This window comes from Panthera tigris, chromosome A3 (assembly GCF_018350195.1).
Source record: "Panthera tigris isolate Pti1 chromosome A3, P.tigris_Pti1_mat1.1, whole genome shotgun sequence".
Classification (NCBI taxonomy): Eukaryota; Metazoa; Chordata; class Mammalia; order Carnivora; family Felidae; genus Panthera; species Panthera tigris.
Genome location: NC_056662.1, coordinates 24,225,848 through 24,247,670, shown reverse-complemented (window position 1 = coordinate 24,247,670; position 21,823 = coordinate 24,225,848). Strand labels below are relative to the sequence as shown.

At 38.1% G+C, this 21,823-nt stretch overlaps 1 protein-coding gene across 9 annotated transcripts in view; it reads right to left on the bottom strand.

Annotated features, from left to right (window-relative positions):
• NCOA6 (nuclear receptor coactivator 6) overlaps positions 1-21,823 on the bottom strand; it is a 107,714-nt gene that overhangs the window by 34,697 nt on the left and 51,194 nt on the right. For all 9 annotated transcript variants that reach the window (XM_042980548.1, XM_042980550.1, XM_042980552.1 and 6 more), the window contains 2 exons: positions 15,429-15,584; positions 9,053-9,175 (listed from right to left, as the gene is read on the bottom strand). In XM_042980548.1, coding sequence (XP_042836482.1) covers positions 9,053-9,175; positions 15,429-15,584 — 279 coding nt within the window. The remainder of the gene's footprint in view (positions 1-9,052; positions 9,176-15,428; positions 15,585-21,823) is intronic.

The following is a 21,823-nucleotide window of genomic DNA, read 5'->3' as shown; positions in this document are numbered from 1 at the left end:
ATCTACCTTGTTAATTAACATTTTGCCCCATTCCCTTCAGATACATATGTAGATACAGCAGAAGTCCCCACTCCTTCCCAATCTCTTTCCACTCCCACTCTCTTATAATTGGGATTAATAGTTACATGCATGTTTATCTTTTCTACATATGTGGAATGTATGTATGCTTTTCTGTATGCTTTTAATCTTTGTATAACTGGCAAAGTCTGTCTTCTTCAGTTTCCTTTTTCTCTTAGTATTATTTTTTGAGATCCATCCATCCTGACTGCTATTTTATGGAACCCACACATTTATTCTCCTGCTGATGAATAGTAAGATTCTCCCTCCCACTGCCCTGAATTTTCAATCTTATAATTCTGCAATGTCATGTATTCTTGTGGACATGTGTCTTTAGACTATATACCCAGAATTCCTAGGTTTTAAATTATAAGCATCTTCCATCTTAGTAGATATTGCCAAACTGCTCTCATAAGTGGTTATGCTAGGGGTGCCTGGCTGGCTCAGTCAGAGGAGCATATGACTCCTGATCTCGGGATCATGAGTTCAAGCCTCATGTTGGGTAAGAGATTACTTAGGTAAATAAATAAACTTAAAAAAAAAAAGTGGCTATTCCAATTTATATTCCAACTAGCAATTTGAGAACTCCTCTTGTTCCGTGTCTTTCCAATTTCTGATACTGCTAAGGCTTTATAGGATTTACCATCTATATTAATAAGTGAAAATATATTATCCTCTCTTCATGTCTTTGCTTTCTGGCATCAAGATTAAAAAGTAACTTCAAAATAGAGCAGAAAAGCATCTTTCCTCTTTTTCTATGCTCTGGAAGAACATGTGTATCTGTTCTTTAAATGCTTAGTAAACTTACCTGGAAACTATCTGGGCCTGTGGGTTATGCTAATTAATTCATAAGGAGACAGATTTTTAATTATTTCACAATTTCTTAAATACAGATTTTTCAAGTTTTCTTAAGTCAGTTTTGGTTAAATTATATTTTCAAAAAAACTGTTAATTTGCTGCTGCTTCAAAATTTATTAGGCTAAAGTTATTCACAACCTTTTTCCATTCATTGAGATATAATTCACATAGTATAAAATTCACCCTTTTAATTTTTATTTTATGATTCTACTTCTAAACTTTTTAAAGTTTTTTAAAAAATATAATTTATTGTCAAGTTAGCTAATATACAGTATATACAGTGTGCTCTTGGCTTTGGGAGTAGATTCCCATGATCCCAGCGCTTACATACAACACCAAGTGCTCATCCCAACAAGTGTCTTCCTCAATGCCCATCACCTATTTCCCCTTCCTCCTCGCCACCCCTCCCCCGCAATCAACACAGCTTGTTCTCCGTATTTAAGAGTCTCTTATAGTTTGCCTCCCTCTCTGTTTGAGACTATTTTTTCCCCTTCCCTTCCCCCAAGGTCTTCTGTTAAGTTTCTCAAATTCCACATATGAGTGAAAACCTATGGTACCTGTCTCTGACTTATTTCACTTAGCACAATACCCTTCAGTCCCATCCATGTTGCTGCAAATGGCATGATTTCACTCTTTCTCATTGCCAAGTAGTATTCCATTGTATATATAAGACACATCTTCTTTATCCACTCATCAGTTGATGGACATTTGGGCTCTTTCCATAATTTGGTTATTGTTGATAGCACTGCTCCAAACATTGGGGTACATGTACCCCTATGAATCAGCACTCCTGTATCCCGTGGATAAATGCCTAGTGGTGCTATTGCTGGGTCATAGGGTAATTCTATTTTTAATTTTTTTTTTTGAGGAAGCTCCATACTGTTTTCCAGAGTGGCTGCACCAGTTTGCATCACTACCAACAGAGCAAGAGGGTTCCCATTTCTCCCCATCCTGGTCAACATCTGTTGTTTCCTGAGTTGTTAATTTTAGCCACTCTGACTGGTATGAGGAGGTATCTCAATGTGGTTTTGATTTGTATTTCCCTGACATACTATAAAACTCACCCTTAAAAATTTTTTTTTTATTTTTTGAGAGCGAGCAAGCACAAGCTGGGCAGGGACAGAGGGGGAGGAAGGAAGAGAATCTGTGCTGACTACACAGCCCAATATGGGGCTCAATCTCACGGAGTATGAGATCATGACCTGAGCTGAAATCAAGAGTCAGACGCTTAACCCGCTTAACCTACTGAGCCACCCAGGTGCCCCAAAATTCACCCTTTTGAAGTGTACACTTTTTTCTTTCTTTACATTGCTTATGACTTCTTTTTGTTTTACCAGGTTCATCAGTTTTAGTTGTTTTTTTCAAACAAACATCTTTGGTTTTGCTGCTTTGTTCTATTTTTAATTTATACTTTATCTCTGCTCTTATCTTTATTACTTCCTTCCTCCTAAGTTATTATTACTCTGTTCTTTTTCTCAATTCTTAGGTCAGAAACTTAGATTCTTAATTTTCAGTTCATGTTCTGCTCTCATATAGTTATCTTAGGGCTTAAATTTTCTTCCAAGCCCTGTATTGGTTACATCTCACAAATTTGGTATGTATTTTTGCTGTCCACCATGATTGCTTTTAAATCATGGATATTCAGAATATATTTTACATTTTCTAAAAATACAGCATATTTTGGTTAGCTATGTTTTGTTTGCCACTGACTTAATTGTACTGTGGTCATAGAACATGATCTGTGTGATACCAATATTTGGTATTTAATGAAACTTGGTTTTAGAAACACACATAGTCAATTTGTATAAATGTTCCATTTGTACTTGAAAAAATTAAAATTCCCGAATTAGTAGTGCATGTTTTCTATATACCTCCATTATGTCAAACTTTTTTTCTTATGTTATTCAAGTTTTATCCTTACTAATTTTCAAAATAAGCTTAATACATCAATTACTAACACAGGTGTGTTAACAGGTCTCTGAAGATGTGATATCTCCATGAATCCTGTCCACTTTTGTCTCACATATTTTAAGGCTAGGTTAGTAAGTACATAAAAGTTTAGCTGTCTTCCTGATGAATATTTCCTCTTATATCATACAGAGACCCTATTTACCCTAATGCTTTTTATCTTAAAGTCTGTTGATATACCCTTTTTCTTGGTTAATATTCACATGTATTATCTTTTTTTCCATCCTTTTAACTATGAACTGTGTTCTTATGTTTTATGTGCTTCCTGTAAAAGCACATAAGTAAGCCTGAGATTATTATTCAATCTGATTAATCACCATCTTTTTATCAGTGTTCATAATATGTTTACCTGTACTGTTACTATATATTTTGATTCATTTTATCATCTTAGGATACCACTGCTCTTTACTCCTTCTTTCTATGGTGATTTCCTATTTTTTCTATGCTGTTTTCCTAATTTTCTTGGATTTTACTGGATTTTTTCTAACATGCCCTTCCTTTCTACCTCTCCACTACTAGTTTAGGAGTTATACATTTTAGGAGTGCCTTGGTCAACTTCAGCTTAGGTCATGATCTCACGGTTCATGGGTTTGAGCCCCACATCGGGCTCTGTGCTGACACCTAAAAGCATGAAGCCTGCTTCAGATTCTGTGTCTCCATCTCTCTCTGCCCCTTGCCCACTTGCACTCTCTTTCTCTCTCTCTCTCTCTCTCTCTCTCTCAAAAATAAACATTAAAAGATTAAAAAAAAAAGTTATACATTTTACTTCTATTATTTTAATGATATCTTTAAAATGTCAACAGACATAATTTAAAGAGTATGCTTTATTTAAAGTATTTATTTCAAGTATTGCTAAATAAGCCAATACTTATGTAGATTTGCCCCATGTTTACCAATTATTTAGCTCACCATTCCTTCTTGGATCTTATTTCTTCCATCTTAGGGTCAATTTTCTTCTTCCTGAAGTAGATTCTTGAGCACTGCAATTAGCAAGAGTCTGGCAATGGTAACTTCTCTTAGTGTCTTTGAAAATGTATTTAAAAAAAAATTTTTTTTAATGTTTATTTATTATTGAGAGACAGAGAGACACAGAGCATGAGCAGGTGAAGGGCCAAGAGATGGAGAGACACAGAATCTGAAGCAGGCTCCAGGCTCTGAGCTGTCAGCACAGAGCCAGATGTGGGGCTCGAACTCACAACCGTGAGATCATGACCTGAGCCAAAGTCGGACGCTTAACCGACTGAGCCACCCAGGTGCCCCAAAAATGTATTTTATACTACTCTTGATAGTACAGATAGGTTTAAATTTCTAGGCTGTCAATTATTTTCTCATCACTTTGAAAATATTATTTCAATGTTTCCTGGCTTCCAGGGTTGCTACTGAGAAATCAGCTGTGATCTGATAGTTTTCTCTTTGTAAATAATTGATCCTTTATTGTGAGTTGCTTTTAACATTCTCTTTGTTTTTTGTTTTATAGTTTTTCAAATTTGTGTCAAACATGGATTTATTTTAATTTATATTGCTCAGTATTTCTGAGGATTCACATCTTTCACCAATGTTGGAAAAAATTTCAGCCATTCTCTCTGTTGTCATCTTCAATTTCTTTATTTTCTTCTTCTGGAACCCTTTTCAGATATATGTTAAATCTCATTTTATCCATCATGTCTCTTGACCTCTTTCATATTCCCATCTCTTTATTTTTAATTTGCTGCATTCTAGGTAATTTCTTCATATTAACCTTCCAATTCAGCTGTGTCTAGTTTGCTGAACAAGTTATTTACTTCAATAATTTTTAAATTTCTAGAAGTTCTGGGTTTTTTCCCCAAAATTCTTGGTTTTTTTTTAATTAAAAAAATTTTTTTAATGTTTTATTTTTGAGAGAGACAGAGAGTGATCTTGCACAAACCGCAAGATCATGACCTGAGCCAAAGTTGGATGCTTAACCGACTGACCCACCCAGGCACACCTCAAATTTTATTTAATGTTTATTTTTGAGAGAGACAGAGAGTATGAGTGGGGAAGAGGCAGAGAGGGAGAGGGAGACACAGAATCAGAAGCAGGCTCCAGGCTCTGAGCTATCAGTACAGAGCCCAATGTGGGGCTCAAACCCACAAATGGGGAGATCATGACCTGAGCCAAAGTTGGATGCTTAACCAACTGAGCCACCCAGGTGCCATTCCAAAATTCTGTTTTAATGGTGTCTTGTTCTCTTGTGATTTTCATCATTTTAAACACCCTGATACTCCTACTATTATAAATTATCTAGAATTTTGGAGGGAGGGAGTCTAGTCCTACATTTTATGAATCTGGAGTATAAACTCATTTATACTAGGGCTTTAACTATGAGAAGTCTGCAATGGCTCAGGTTGAGAATGTGTCCCTCCAGAGCATCAACAATTATTACCAGTCTAGAACCACTTAATAATTTAGCTTGACTGTTCCAGGGTCATTTCAATAATATATTAAATGTCCAGGGTGCCTGGGTGGCTCAGTAGGTTAAGCGGCCGACTTCGGCTCAGGTCATGATCTCACGGTCCGTGAGTTCGAGCCCCGCATCGGGCTCTGTGCTGACAGCTCAGAGCCTGGAGCCTGTTTCAGATTCTGTGTCTCCCTCTCTCTCTGCCCCTCCCCTGTTCACGCTCTGTCTCTCTCTGTCTCAAAAATAAATAAATGTTTAAAAAATAATAATAATATATTAAATGTCCAACATGAATCAGAGTAGAAAAGACAATTCCATAATCACCATTTCCCTACCTCCCAACTAGAGCCCAGGCCAAGACACATAAGTTTTGCATTTGTCTCCCTCTGTGTCAGAGGGTGAAAATTTTCTAATCTACCTTTCATTGAAAATTCTAGTTTCAAATTGATAACTTCCTTCTTTATGTAGACCCAAGCCAAGATTTCATATTTTATCCCTTCCTGGCCATTCAAACTCAGAGCCTTTGGTCCCTGCAGAATCTCTTCATTTGTTTACTGCTACTTAAATTTTCATTTTTGACTTCTTTTTCACTCTGGGGATTTCCTTTGAGTTCTTACAAGGTCAGCCATGCATTAAATGTTATATTTTGTCTAGCATTCTTGGGTGTTTTGTAGTTGGGACAGTTGGATAAATGTTTATCTGTCTATAACTGGATTTGTCTCTGAGAAACCCCCCTCCATTTTTCAAAGATGGTAATTAGACAGTAAGAAAGTTCTCTGGAGATAAGAAACAGGTTTTCTCAGTTTACAATGAGCTTTCTATCTCCAGAAATGTTCAAGAGCATGCTGACTACATGTTCAGTAATGACACTCTAACATATATTCCAGCACTAGGTAGGAATCTGCACGAGATCCATGGTTCTCAACTGGGGGCAATTTTGTCCCCCAGAGAATGTTTGGCAACATCTGAAGACATTTTTGTTGGCACAACTAGGGGGGAAGGTGTGGTAGTGCTATTGGCATCTGGTAGGCAGAGGCCAAGCAGGCTGCTAAACATCCCACAATGCACAGGACAGCTGCCCACAGCAAAAGATGATCAGCCCAAAATATTAACAGTGACAAGGTCAAGAAACCATGACTAAATGACTATGGCACCCTTACTAATCTTGGCAGTTCTATATGGCTACAAAAAAATTAAAAAAAAAAAAAGCCTGTGGATTAAAAAAGGCTTTTAATTACAAAAGACTTCTGGCTTATCAGTCAACTTCTGTTGCCAGTGCTAAGCGAAGAAAGTAATACTAAGAATAATTGACAATCCAAGACATTCTAGACAGACAATTCCAAAGTCATTTATTATTGTTTTAGAGGGTAGTTAAGATCTCTTTCCCTTAAAACTTTCTCTGTTTATAAATGTTCAACCTAATATTAAATTTTATTTGCAACCATTGTCCCAATGGACATCAGAGAAAAATATTCCTAAAATACGCTTGGCAGTAAAGAAAGATACCTAGGGGTTAAAATGTTGGTATGACTACAGATCATTACTTCAACTTTATTATTCCTTCAACTTTGTATTACATATATTAGCACAATCAGTACCCTTCATTAAATTCCAATCTAACTTGATTTCAACCTTAAGCTTCTAAGTTTCCTATGTTGACAATGAACTATATCACTATAATTTACACTTACATCCTAGAGATGCTTAGTAAATATGCCTGCTATTTGCCAGATACTTGCATTAGTGTGTTCATGTCAGTTTTAATAAAGTCCTAAAAATGTAAGGCTGGAAGGGATCCACAGCATTCTTTCTAGGACATAAATATGTTTCCAGGCAATTACGGCCAGTAAATATTAAGTCATTTGTCCAGGAGTTAAGACTAAAACCCAGATTTCTTGTCTCTCATTCTAGATCTATTCTTTTACTAACTATATGCAACTTGGCCAGAGTTTTCCCACTCTGGTTCTTCAGTAGTGGCACTAGCATCACTGATTATCTCTCATTAAGCTACCATAATACCAAATGCTCAGATTTCTGTGGAGAACTATAACTATACTGACTCCCTACTACAGGTACCAGGATAGGTACTGTTTATCTGCCATGTGGTATTCTGTAACAGCTCAACAGCACAGGTCCTGACATATAATAGGAACTCTGTAAATGTCAGCTACATGGCTCAGGGCTCATCCACCTTCAAACATGAGCACAAAAGACTGTAGGCATTACTATCTGATTTTTTAGGTGAAGAAACTATTGCTTGGAGAGGTACGGTGACTAGCTTGAGGTAACCAGGAAATGGCACTGCCAGGATAAAAATCTAGTCCCAATTTTATATGGCCAAGTCTTCAGCTACAGTTTGGAATAATGGTTTTATAAATTAAGTTTCTCCATTCTGCTCTATTTCTTCCAGAGCTACTGTGGTAAGTGGGAATGTGAATGACTCAGTATAGTTTCAGGTGGTTACTCTGCTTCAACCACAGCAGCTGTGCTTTTCTGGTTTATTTGAATAAAAGGTCCTAAAGCAGAAAAAGTTTGAAAGCCACTAATGTAGTGATAAGAGCACTGGACTAGGAGTTAAATCCGTGATATTAGTCTATTTCTACTTGACCCTGGGTAAACTGCTTCCTTTCTGTGAGCTTCAGTTTCCTCAGCTTTAAATGAGAGAGTCCACTCAATTCTAATATTTTGTGATTCACAGAATGTTGAGTTCATTCTCTAAAGAAGAAATCTCAGTTTTACTAGAAAAGTTAACAAATAATTTATAACTCTCTCAAATTCTAAATATCTAAAAACACATATTCTTCCACATATTCTTCAGATTCCACATAAACACAAAGAACTTTCGGCTCAGATTCTCAGCCTCATAGAAAATGGGTGGCAGTTGGAAAGCTACATACTCCATTATACTATAAACATTCTGAAGGTAAAAAACATTTTATTCATTTCTTTTTTTTTTAATTTTATCTTCTTTATTTTATTATTTTATTTATTTTTTATTTTTTTAATTTTTATTATTTTTTTTTTTAACGTTTTATTTATTTTTGAGACAGGGAGAGACAGAGCATGAACGGGGGAAGGTCAGAGAGAGAGGGAGACACAGAATCTGAAACAGGCTCCAGGTTCTGAGCAGTCAGCACAGAGCCCGACGCGGGGCTCGAACTCACAGACAGTGAGATCGTGACCTGAGCCGAAGTTGGATGCTTAACCGCTTAACCGACTGAGCCACCCAGGCGCCCCTATTTTATTTTTTTAAAAACAAAAATTTTTTAATGTTGATTTATTTTTGAGAGACAGAGACAGAGTGCGAGTTGGGGAGGGATAAAGAGAGAGGGAAACACAGAATCTACAGCAGGCTCGAGGCTCTGAGCTGTCAGCACAGAGCCTGACGAGGGGCTCAAACCCATGAACTGCCAAGATCATGACCTGAGCGATGCTTAACTGACTGAGCCACCCAGGTGCCCCTATTTTATTCACTTCTATCTCCAACACTTTGAGCAGAGTCTGTCCTACAATAAGAACTCAACAAATGTTTGCTGCACAGCTCAGTGCTCATCTATCTACATTTAAGCATGAGCCCATGCTCTGTGATTCTACCTTCCTGAGTGATTTAAGTCTTATTTTCCTAAATCAGTAAACAGTGATGTGTCAGGAACCCCCACCTATTTTGCAAAACTCAAATGATCATACATTAGCAGATAAAGGGAAAAAGGAAACCAGTAAAATGTCATATAACTGAGTGGGAGATCTCACCTGGACCACCTGCCATGGGAAATGTCGCCTCCATCCTAACTGAATTTCCGGCTCCCATGGGTCCATTCATTCTCACATCTTGGCTTCGGTTCTGAGCCAAAGCCAGGTTGATAGCACCTTCCCCTGAAAAAATGACAGGTTACAAAAAAGGAAACCATAAGAATAAGACGCAAATGTTTTTTAAAAACAAGTACACAAAAACTTTAGTTGTCTGTGTCTTTAAAGAACTATGGTAAGTTTACCAACCACACAAAGGGGAGGTTCAATACTATATAGGTCTTTCTTCAACTTCACTTGAGTAAGTTTACTTACATGAAGCACAAGGAAAACATAATCAATCCTCACAATACAGCAGATGGACAATCATTAATGATGTATGGTGTCAGGAGAGAGTTTGTAACTCTGAGTGACTATTTTCAACTAGCTCATAGTGTGTGCATGTGTGTGTACATGTCCATGTGTACAAGAAGGAATTAAATGTTCTCAGAAACTCTCAAACTCCTAGATTACCTTTTGGGAATTTATGACTAGAAGGTAGAGAAAAGAGTAAGTTTAATGGAGAAAGAACATATGATGGTATAGGGACACTGTAGTATTTGTGAGCAAAATCCCATTTCCCTTTCAACTAGTGCAGCATAAACAGATATCCATTAGAGATATTTATGCAATGAAGAGTAGATAGATTGCTACTAATGTACTTTTGCAGCATCTAATTATGAGACCAACACTCACATGAAGTTTTTAATGCTTACAAAATTTTATCTCATCTGAACCTCACAATACCCTGGTAGGTAACATCTAGAAGTGTTCCAACTTATTAGACCCTAAACTTAGAGGTAACTTACTTAAATTTTACTTGGTTTAATGATAAAAAGAAACAAATTTCAGGAGACTTCCTCTGCTTAATCCAAAATTTTGACTATTGTTACTGTGGATGATAGCACCACCATGTGGACAGATAGAAGTATAGCTAACCAGTGGCTAAGAAGGTCAAAGGCAGCATTCTTTGGCATCCTTCCTTATGTACTGTAGGGTTCTGGATTACAGAGCCAGATGATAAAGTAGGAAGCTAATGAGGACACAGTAGTTTCCTGTCTTATCACTGATAAGTGACCCTTCTGTATTAAGTATTTCCACCAGGCAGGTAGGCTGGTTGGTCACAGGGAACAAACATCCTACTAATAAGGGACTGATTACCAGGGTTACAAGATGCTCTAAACTGTTTGCCTCTGGGAGTTAGGAATAAAAGAAAAAGAGAATACAGACCTTGAAGGTTTCCAATAAAAGGAAGCAACTATTAATATACCAAACTTAAGACATTCTTTTTTAAAAAAATTTTAATGTGTATTTATTTTTGAGTGAGAGTGAGTGAGAGAGAGAGAGAGAGACAAAGCACGAGTGGGGGAGGGGCAAAAGAAAGGGAGACACAGAATCCAAAGCAGGCTCCAGGCTCCGAGCTGTCAGCACAGAAACCAATGCGAGGCTCGAACTCACAAACCTGGAGATCATGACCTGAGCCAAAAATGGACACTTAACCAACTGAGCCACCCAGGCTCCCCACTAAGACATTCTAAACAGAAAGAGTATTTATTCTTGAAATGGACATGAGATTATTTCAGTTCTCTGCTTAAAACTGTTCCAATGCTTCCTACTGTTGTAGAAATAAAAGCCAAACTCCTTAACAGGGTATAAAAGGCCTTAGTAATCTATCTAGTCCAGTGCTGTTCAACAGAAATATGAGTCACACATATAATTTTAATTTTTCTAGAAGCCACAGTGAAAAGATAAACAAAAAAACAAACAAAAAAAAACCCCAGGTGAAATTAATTGTAATATACTTTATTTGACTCAATATATCCATGCTATATCAATATAGCACATGTCAGTTTGAACTAGCCACATATGCTCAACAGCCATACGTGGTTTGTGGCTACCATATTTAAGAGCTCAGATGTGGCTCTTGCCTACCGCTCTAACCTCAACTCACACTATATTCTCCTTCAATAATAAGGATTCAGCCTCAGTGGCATTTTAAAAAATTTCTTAAGCACACAAAGCTGCTTCTCACCTCAAGGCCTTTGCACATAGAGTATGTGCAAATAGTTGCCTCTAATAGTTCTACTCTCTTCACATGAGCCAACTTCTCAGTATTCATGTAATCTTAAGTGTCACAGGCTCCAAAAGACCTCCTCCAACTGTCTTATCCAAGGGTAGGTCACCCTTATCAGAACATCGTGTTCTTCTTTTTTTTAATGTTTATTTATTTGGTGGGGGGAGGGTAGAGAGAGAGGGAGACACAGAATCTGAAGCAGCCTCCAGACTCTGAGCTGTCAGCATGGAGCCCGATGCAGGGCCTGAACTCACAAACCGTGAGACCATGACCTGAGCCAAAGTCGGATGCTTAACTGGCTGAGCCTCCCAGGCACCCCAGAATATCATGTTATTTCTTCAGAGCACATCCCATGTAATGACTTACTCATTCACTTGTTTTATTGTCTGCCTCATCCATTACTATACAAGGATAACCATGAATCTGCCCTGGTTCCTTTTTATATCTTTTGCTCTGGGATAGTTATTAATAGCACCCCTTTGGGGTGCCTGGGTAGTTCAGTTGGTTGAGCATCCAACTTCAGCTCAGGTCATGATCTCGCGGTCCGTGAATTCGAGCCCGCATCGGGCTCTGCGCTGACAGCTCAGAGCCTGGAGCCTGTTTCAGATTCTGTGTCTCCCTCTCTCTCTGACCCTCCCCCCAGTTCATGCTCTGTCTCGGTCTCAAAAATAAATAAAACGTTAAAAAAAAAAATTTTTTTTAAAAATAGCACCCCTTTTACTCTCAAAAGTGTCCTAATTTAGATGATAAATTATATGGCCACCCTAATTATATCCTTAATACAGAGAACAGTGTCTAATACATGGTAGGTACTCATTAGCTATTTGAGTATATTATGAATTGTTATCTTATAACCTTACAAAGAACTATAGGCATTTTTCCAAATGATGAATGCATTCCTGGGAAACCCCACATTCTATAAAAACTCACACTGAAAATAATAGGTTTTATGGGAAAAACAATGTTGTTAGGATTTACTCAAAATGTATGTGGCTTTGTAATCAGAGTTCTAATGAAAACATTAACTGTTGGAGGCAATATATCCAAGAACATTTACAGTGGAAATGCCCGGTTAAAGATGCTATGATAATGCAGATTGAGTAAAGCTCTGAGCCATTGGGGCTGCCATTAAAGCAGACACAGGAGGAAGTGAACTTGTCACAAGCAAGAGCCATGCAAGTGCACTTGGGGTGCACTTCTGGGGAAGGTATCTAAATTCTCATCCTTAATTACCTTAAAACAGAGCTGAAAGGACTCCCACCTATGCAGTAGCTGAGTTTTTTTTTTTTTCTTATAATCATCCTTCTATTCTATTTCAGCTTCCCTTGCCTTTTTTATATGAATACACACAATTCTCACATTATAGTGCTATCATTCTCCTATTTGCCAACTGCATATAAGCTAACTGGTGCCAAAGAAACACACATAAAGAACACTACAGGCTCCCAAACTCACTGATTAGGGGTCAGCAAACCACAGCCTATGTGCCCAATCTAGTCTGCTGCCTATATACTTAAATAACATGTAACTGGAACACATCCATGTTTATTCACTTACATATTGCTTATGGCTGTTTTGCACTGCAAGGAGACTGAAATCGTTGTGACAGAGATCTTAGGGCCCACAAAGTCAAAAGAATTTATTCTCTGGCCCTTTACAGAAAAAGTTTGCAGACTTCTGCTTTAAATCACCATGAATTAATAAAGGGGACACAAAATATACTCAAAAAAGATGTCTTCCCAACTCCCTGGCCAAAACTCAAAAAAAGGAAGGGTACAGGGAGTGTTCTTCTATGGAGAACAGGCTGTGCAACCTGACCTTACACCCTTGCAGCAGACACCTCTTACAACTTACAAAGGCATCAGCTTATTACCAGTTTCACAAAAGCAAAGCTGCTGCCACCACTTTCACTCCTGCCCGAATTCTGAGGGAGCACAGAGAGAGAAAAGGAGGTCACCTGGGACATATATGCATACCCTAAAAGTTAAAGGACCCTTTTCTGTAATGTGATAATCACTACCATACGTGAATTTCACAATTTCTTGAAATACATGTTATCTACTTTACTTTCTTGATGGTTCTTATGCTTTAATTTATGGCAATAAAGGGGAGCTAGCACCTTATCTTTTTAAAAGAACTTAAGGGAAGTAGGTCTGATTAAAAGAAGAAACTGGTGTTTTCTTTCTCCAGTGGAAAACACTACCATGTAAGTTTTCAAAGCCCTTTTAACTCACATAAATAGGTAACAGACTATAAAACGTTTAGAGTTTAAGAAACCACTTATGTGTTTTCATAAAATATAAACGGCCTACATATTGCTATGTAGCCAACAGCTGTTTTACTTCCACTCTTCCCAAAAGTTCATCCTATATCCTATAGATTGCTGTGAATTAATGTTACTTCTCTGGATCCTTTTAGACAATCGACCATTTTTCATAATAGGCTGGTTGTTGTTTAAACCTCTATTCCCTTTTTTATCAAATGATGGGATTTACCCCATTTCTCTACCTATAATCCTCTCTAAATCTTCATTTGTTTGCTGCTATTGCCCCCTTTGGGGCACAGCAACGTACAATCCTACACTGCACAAAATGTGTCTCACTCCTGCACATGAAGTATTAACCTTTTTGGCTGCCAAGGTTTTGTGGCGCATTTAGGCTCTAAGCAAACACGGAGTTAGGAAGGTTTGGCCCACCAGTAGAAGGAAAGGCTGAAATCACTGGTTGCCACTATGTCTGCATCAATACAGGAGGGGAAGAAAGGTTCTAGTTCACGGGGCCTCCAAAGATAGAACCTCCTCTGTGCTTCCCCCTTCCTGGTACTTCTCTCTCACAGGTTTGTCTCCCTCACCAAGATCAGGAAATTCTTTTGAGCTTATAACAGCAAGGACCATATTATACTTATCACTGTATTCCAAGCGCTAAAGCAAAGTGATGCTATTATGTGTGTGCTTCCCTTGCCTTCATTCAACATATGTTTACTCAGGAAACTAACATGTTCCAGGAAAACAGAACTACAACAGTGAGCAAAACCAGACATGGTCTCTGCCCTACTGGAGCTTGCAATCTAGGAGAGAATAAAACAATAATGAAACAATTGCTCTGATGAAAGTGTGACATAAATGATCTAAGGACAAAAACCAGACTTTTGTGACAGCATATAACAAAGGACTCTGAATTAGTCAAGGAGTTCAGAAAATATATCCTCAAGAAGATTTAAGCTAATACGTGAAGGCTGAGTAGGTGTTTACTAAGGAAGGGGGAATTGGTAAGGGACAATATTCCATATAGAGAATACATAAATGCAAAGGGCCCATGGCAGGAGGAAGAAATGCATATTCAAGGAACCAGAAGAAAGCTGGAGAGGCTGGAATAGACAGCAAGGAGGAGGGTTGGATGAGTTAAGATTGGATGAGAAAGGTAGAGTAGAGGCCAGACCACACAAGTTCCATGAGGTTAGAGTAAGAAGTTTGGTCTTTATTCTGTGAATAACAGCAAGCCAAAGCAGGGGTTTTAGGCTGGATACTGTCTGTGTGTGTTTGTGTGTGTGTGTGTGTGTGTGTGCGCGTATGTATGTGTATGTGTGTGTAGCATATTTTCATTTTGAAAAGACCATTCTGGCAAAATATTTGAAAAATGAATACTGCTACAAAAAGGACCATTTAGGGCCTCCTAATCTCTGTTAGATGACTAAAGAAATAAATACTAAAGCTTATTTGGTAGACAGAAGCAAATGAAATTAGATATTCCTTAAACAACAGATAAGTTAAAGGGCACCTTCGTGGCTCAGTTGGTTAAGCACCTGACTCTTTGATTTCAGCTCAGGTCATGATCTCACACTTTGTGAGTTCAAGCCCCGAGCTGGGCTCCACGCTAACAGTGCAGAGACTGCTTGGGATTCTCTCTCTCTCTCTCTCTCTCTCCCTCTCTCTCTCTCTGCCTCTCCACTGCTGATGTTCTCTCTCTTCAAATAAATAAATAAACTTAAAAAAAAAAAAAAAAAGACAAATCAGTTCCTGGTCAGGGTGCCAATAAAATCCAAATCTGACAGACAGACAAAATGAGCCAAGGGAATGGAGTCTGAAGCTATGGATGTGGAAGCATCACCCAGACAGAGCCTCAATCCCTCCTTACCCTAAGGTGTGGCAATGGGAAGTACAGGTTACGTGAGTTACTTGGCATTCTGAAACAGGAGGGGAACAGACAAAGCAGCAAAGAAAATCATGCTACATTCTATTGTTGTTATGATCTGGGTCCAGATAGGCACCTTCAATCTGAACAGAGAGAATCCCCAGATCCCGAAGCTGCTGGTTGTTGCTCTGAGCCAGGATCCGTAGCCGCTCCGCTGCTTCCCGGGGGATGTTGAATGTCACACGCACGCTGTTCCAGGGCTCCACCTTCTGTACCTTTAGCTTGCTGGATTCTTGGTCATGAAAGAAAGTGAATAATATTAGTAATCTTTTAACCACCAGAAGACATGGAACAAACAAAACTAACCAAAAGCAAAAGAACAAGGCAGAGCATTGCCTTGGAGTAGCTGTGAGAACTTAGTCTTTGGCATTAGACAGACTTCAAATCTAATTCCGGTTTTAGCACTTAGCACCTGAGTGGCCATGAACAAATTATTCAACCTTTCTGAAACTTACCTTTCTCTTCTTTAAAACCATGAAAAAACTATTTCATGAGAATGTGAGTACTAAATGAGAAAATATATGCCAAAAACCTAGCACAGGCCCTGATATACACACATGCAGTAAATACATGGAAAGCAGTAAGATGGAGTAAGGATTATAAGAGAGAGAAAGAGAGAGACAAGTTTAAATGAATAGACTAAGGTCTATTTCTGGATTCCATTCAATACATGTGAACTGGCATCATGAGAATATTTAAGTCTCAAATTTCATTGAAATTCTATAAATACAAAAATACAGTATGCAGACTATGCCAGTTCATAGTCCTATTTAAATATTAACTAGTATTGGGGCACCTGAGTGGCTCAGTTGGTTAGGCTTCCAACTGATCTCAGCTCAGGTCATGATCTCCAGGTTGTGAGTTTGAGCCCCATGTTGGGCTCCACACTAGGCATGGAGCCTACTTAAAAATAAATAAATAAACAAACAAACAAATAATGAGTATCTCTGTACAAGATATTCACAAAGACAGGAAGAAGATATTTCTTCCAGTGTCCCATAAATCCTTCAATTTAAGAAGGAGGCTTTTTTTGTCTTTGATTTTAAAATTTTTCCTGCTTTAAAAAAATTTAATTTTTTTTTAACATTTATTTATTAATGAGAGAGAGAGACAGAGCATAAGCAGGGGAGGGGCAGAGAGAGAGGGAGACACAGAATCTGAAGCTGGCTCCAGGCTCCGAGCTGTCAGCACAGAGCCCGACACAGGGCTCGACCTCACAAACCATGAGATCACGACCTGAGCCAAAGTTGGATATTAACCAACTGAGCCACCCAGGCGCCCCAATTTTTTCCTGCTTTAAATAAGAGTATAATTTTCACTGAAGCATACCGCACTGAAGGGAAAAACAATATAATTTGACAACAAAGCTTCAGTTAGGATATGAAAACCCTGCATTTCAGCAAGTCTGAAAAGTCAATGCAAACTTCAGGACATGTTTTTAAAAGAAGGTACAAAAGTTTAACTGAGGAGGTTAAATGTTGTTTGTAATTGTGTTTTACAGATGAAAAACAAATCCCAGGCCCAGTTAACTCATAAAAAAATTTTTTTCTCAATAACCCCAGGCAAAATAATTTTCCCTTTTGTTATGAACTTGGCTAAATTAAGTCTTTGGTATCCTCTATTTATGCGTTCCAGTATCAAGAAAATGGGTCATATGGGCATATGTGTTGTCAAAATCAGATATATCTAAAGTGCCTACATGTTGCCTAAAGCCCCTTCCACCTCCAAACCACTACACATTGAAAGTTAATTTATCCAGACATGGAGTTCACTTGTTCTAATGTGGATATAAAAGACCACTTGCTAAATACAATTATAGAACTTAAGAAAAGATTAGGCAATATTTAGTCCAAGTCTATTTTACATGTGAGGAAGCTGAGGCCAAGAAAAGATAAGTGATCTGCCTAGAATCCTGGGGTCACCTAGCAGCACCAGAGATGGGACTAACACCCAGCTCTGATTCTCAGGTCAATTTCCTTTCCATGACACTTATGCCTCCAAAAAGCAAAAGGTAGGAAGCGAGGGATCCTAGTTCCAGAGTATATATGCCCAATCTAAAGAGTACCAGAATCTCATTCGAAGTCTAGACATACATCAAAATTGCTTATGGTATTATCTATTTATGATATGGGTGTAGAAAAATCCTGTTTATTACATGGTTATATTTATCAAAAGTTTTTTTAACTTCCATCATACTTGACATTTGACTTAAAATACTTGTGGACCAAGAATACAATCTGATAACACCATAAATCTGGGTTTGGCAATTTATTTGAAAGCCATAAACAAACTGATTCAGCTACCCATCCATATTTTATTTTTTTATTTTATTTTTTTATTTTAATTTTTTAATGTAAGTTCTACACCCAAAGTAGGGGATTAACTTATGACTTGGAGATTAAGAGTTGCATGCTCTAAGGGCATCTGAATGGCTCAGTTAAGTGTCCGACTTTGGCTAAGGTCATGATCTACAGTTTGAGTTTGAGCCCCACATGGGGCTCTGTGCTGACCGCTCAGAGCCTAGAGCTGCTTCAGATTCTGTGTCTCCCTCTCTCTCCACCCCTCCCCTGCTTGTGCTCTGTCTCTCTCAAAAATAAATAAACATTTTAAAAAATTAAAAAAAAAAAGTTGCATGCTCTACCAACTGAGCCAGCCAGGCACCCCTGATTCAGCAATCTCAAACAAGAAAAAATGGGGGTAATTATAAGAGCAATAAACACTTTCGTGCTCATTGACACTCTTTTCTCTGTGTAATATGATATATTAGGACTATAAAAATTTAATTTCATGTATGCTGCTCTAACCTGGAAAGGCTCTTATAATATATTGTGAATAAGACTAGAGTGACAATGATGTTAATAACTGCAAGTTTAACATATAAAATTCTCTAATAGTATTCTTTACATGGTATAAAAAAAAAAAGCCCTTGAGAAAATGACATCAAATCTAAAAAAAAAAAACAACAAAAAACCACCAAGCCTAAAAAAATTAGTAAGATCTAGGCTTTGTACTATGTCTGATGAGATTAGATAACTGTGCTAACCAAAAATGATGTAGAACCTCTAACCAAGTTTCAAAAACACAAATGCCTACAAGACCTAGACAGGTAATCCAAGTGTATGAAGAGGCCAGATGGGAACTATCTGAGATGAGGGCCTGCCCTCAATAGCAGCTGCTCCTCAGCACTGCCTGGGACAAGGAGAGAGTTCAATGTTATCAAATCTTTCCATTTTTAGAGTTAAATCCAAAATCTGGATTTGTATGCAAAATATTTCAATTTTTAAAGCATTGGCGATGAAATTCAAACATCAAAACAAACAAAACTGAAGTAGAGCCATAACACATGGTTGCAGGCTGGATCCAACAGGTTGCCAGTTGGCAGCCTGATCTAAAATTTAGGAAGACAAGGGGCACCTGGGTGGCTCAGTCGGTTAAGCATCTGACTTCAGCTCAGGTCATGATCTCCCGGTTTATGGGTTCGAGCCCTGCATTTGGGGCTCTGTGTTGACAGCTCAGAGTCTGGAGCCGGCTTCAGATTCTCTGTCTCCCTCTCTCTGCCCCTCCCCATCTTGCCTTCTGTCTCTCTCTCAAAAGTGAACATTAAAAAATAATAAATAAATAAAATTCAGGAAGGCAAATTTCAAGTACATTTTAAGTAGAACCATGAAGTAAGATTTTTCTAAGCTTTTGGGGGCCTTTAAGATCCAGTCTAACCTCTTCATTTTGCAGGTAAGGAAACTAAAGACCAGAGAGTTAAAAACAAGAAATAAAATTGGGTCTTGAGAATTACTCCTACCTACTAGAGCAGATAATTTAAGGATTACTATGTTAAACAATACCTTATTATGTTCAGTTTCTCCATGTACTTAAAAGAAACACAACAGCATTTCTATTAAAAGAAAAAATTCTAGGGGCACGTGGGGGCTCAGTGGGTTAAAGCATCTGACTCTTGATTTTGGCTCAGGTCATCATCTCATGGTTTGTGAGTTCAAGCCCCACACTGGGTCTCTCTGCTGTCAGCTTGGGATTCTCTCTCTCCTTCTGTCTCTACCCCTCCCCTACTCACGTGCACATACTCTTTCTTTCACAAATAAACATTTAAGGGGCACCGGGATGGCTCAGTCGGTTAAGCATCCGACTTTGGCTCAGGTCATAATCTCATGGTTCGTGGGTTCAAGCCCCACATTGGGCTCTGTGCGGACAGCTCAGAGCCTGGAGCCTGTTTCAGATTCTGTGTCTCCCTCTCTCTCTGCCCCTAACCCACTCGCATGGTCTTTGTCTCTCTGAAAAATAAACATTAAATAAAAAAAAAAATCAGAGCTATAGTAATCATAACAGTACGGTATTGGCATAAAAACACATAGATCAATGGAACAGAACAGAGAGCCCAGAAATAAACCCACACGTATATGGTCAATTAATTTACAACAGAGGAGCCAAGAAAACACAGTGGGGAAAGGACAGTCTCTTCAATAAATGATGCTGGGAAAACCAGACAGCCATATGCAAAGGAATGAAACTGGATTACTATCTTACACCATACACAAAAGTTAACTCAAAATGGATTAAAGACTTAATGTAAGACCTGAAACTATAAAACTCCTAGAAGAAAACAGGTGGTAAGCTCCTTAACATTGGTCTTGGCAATGATTTTTTTCAATGTGACACAAAAAGCAAAGGCAACAAAAACAAACAAGCGGAACTATATCAAACTAAAAACCTTCTGCACAGCAAAGGAAACCATCAACAAAATGAAAAGGCAACATATTGAATGTGATAAAATATTTGCAAATCATGTATCTGATAAGGAATATCTAAAGAACTCATACAACTTGATTATAAAATTCCAAACAATCTCAACTAAAAAATGGGCAGAAGGGGCGCCTGGGTGGCTCAGTCGGTTAAGCGTCCGACTTCAGCTCAGGTCACGATCTCGCGGTATGTGAGTTCGAGCCCCGCGTCGGGCTCTGTGCTGACTGCTCAGAGCCTGGAACCTGTTTCAGATTCTGTGTCTCCCTCTCTCTCTGACCCTCCCCCGTTCATGCTCTGTCTCTCTCTGTCTCAAAAAATAAATAAACGTTAAAAAAAAAAAAATTAAGAAAAAAAAAATGGGCAGAAGATCTAAACAGACTTTTTTCCAAAGAAGACATACAGATGGCCAACAGGTACATAAAAGGTGCTCAATGTCACTAATCATTAGGGGAATGCAAATCAAAACCACAATGAGATATCACCTCACACCTGTTAGAATGGCTATTACTGGGGTACCTGGGTAGCTCAGTTGGTCAAGCATCCAACTTCAGCTCAGGTCACAATCTCACAGTTCATGAGTTTGACCTTGCATTGGACTCTGTGCTGACAGCTTGGAGCCTGCTTCAGATTCTGTGTCTCCCTCTCTCTCTGCCCTCCCCTGCTTCCATTCTGTGTGTGTGTGTCTCTCTCTCTCTCTCTCAAAAATAAATAAATATTTAAAAAATTTTACAATGGCTATTATTAACAAAACAAAAAATAACAAGTGTTGGCAAGGACGTAGAGAAAGAGGAACACTTATGCATTGTTAGTGAGAATATAAACTGATGCAGCCACTGTGGAAAACATATAGAGGTTCCTCAAAAATTATATATGTATAATTTACATATATACATGTATATATGTATACATATATATGTATGTATATACACATATGTATATACATACATATGTATGTATACGTATATGTATATATGTGTGTACATATATATGTATACATACATGTCTATGTATATACATACATACATACGTATACATACATACATATATACATACATATGTATACATATATATACATATATACACATATATATGTGTGTGTGTGTATATATACATACATATATACATACATATAATGGAGCGTTATTCAGCCATAAAAAAGAATATTGCCATTTATAAGAAACATGGATGGACCTTGAGGGCATTATGCTAAAGTGAATTAAGTAGCCAGAGGAAGACAAATACTGTATGATCTCACAGACATGTGGAATCTTAAAAAACAAGACAAAACAAAACCAAAAACACCAAGCTCATAGATACAGGGAACAGACTGGTAGCTGACAGGGGACAGGACAGGGAGTGGGGGTGGAGGTGAAATGGGTAAAGGGGGTCAAAAGATACAAAGTTCCAGTTATTGTCACAGGGATATAACATACAGCAAGTAACCATAGTTAGTAATACTCTATGGCATATTTGCAAGTTGCTAAGAGAGTATATCTTAAAAGTTCTCATTGCAGGGGCATCTGGGTGGCTCAGTCGGTTAGGTGTCTGACTTTAGCTCAGGTCATAAACTCATGGTTCGCGAGTTCAAGACCCTCGCTGGGCTCTCTGCTGTCAGTGCAGAGTCTGCTTCAGATCCTCTGTCCCCCTCTCTCTCTGCCCTTCCCCTGTTTGCGCTCTTTCAAAAATAAAAACATTAAAAAAAAAGTTCTCATCACAACA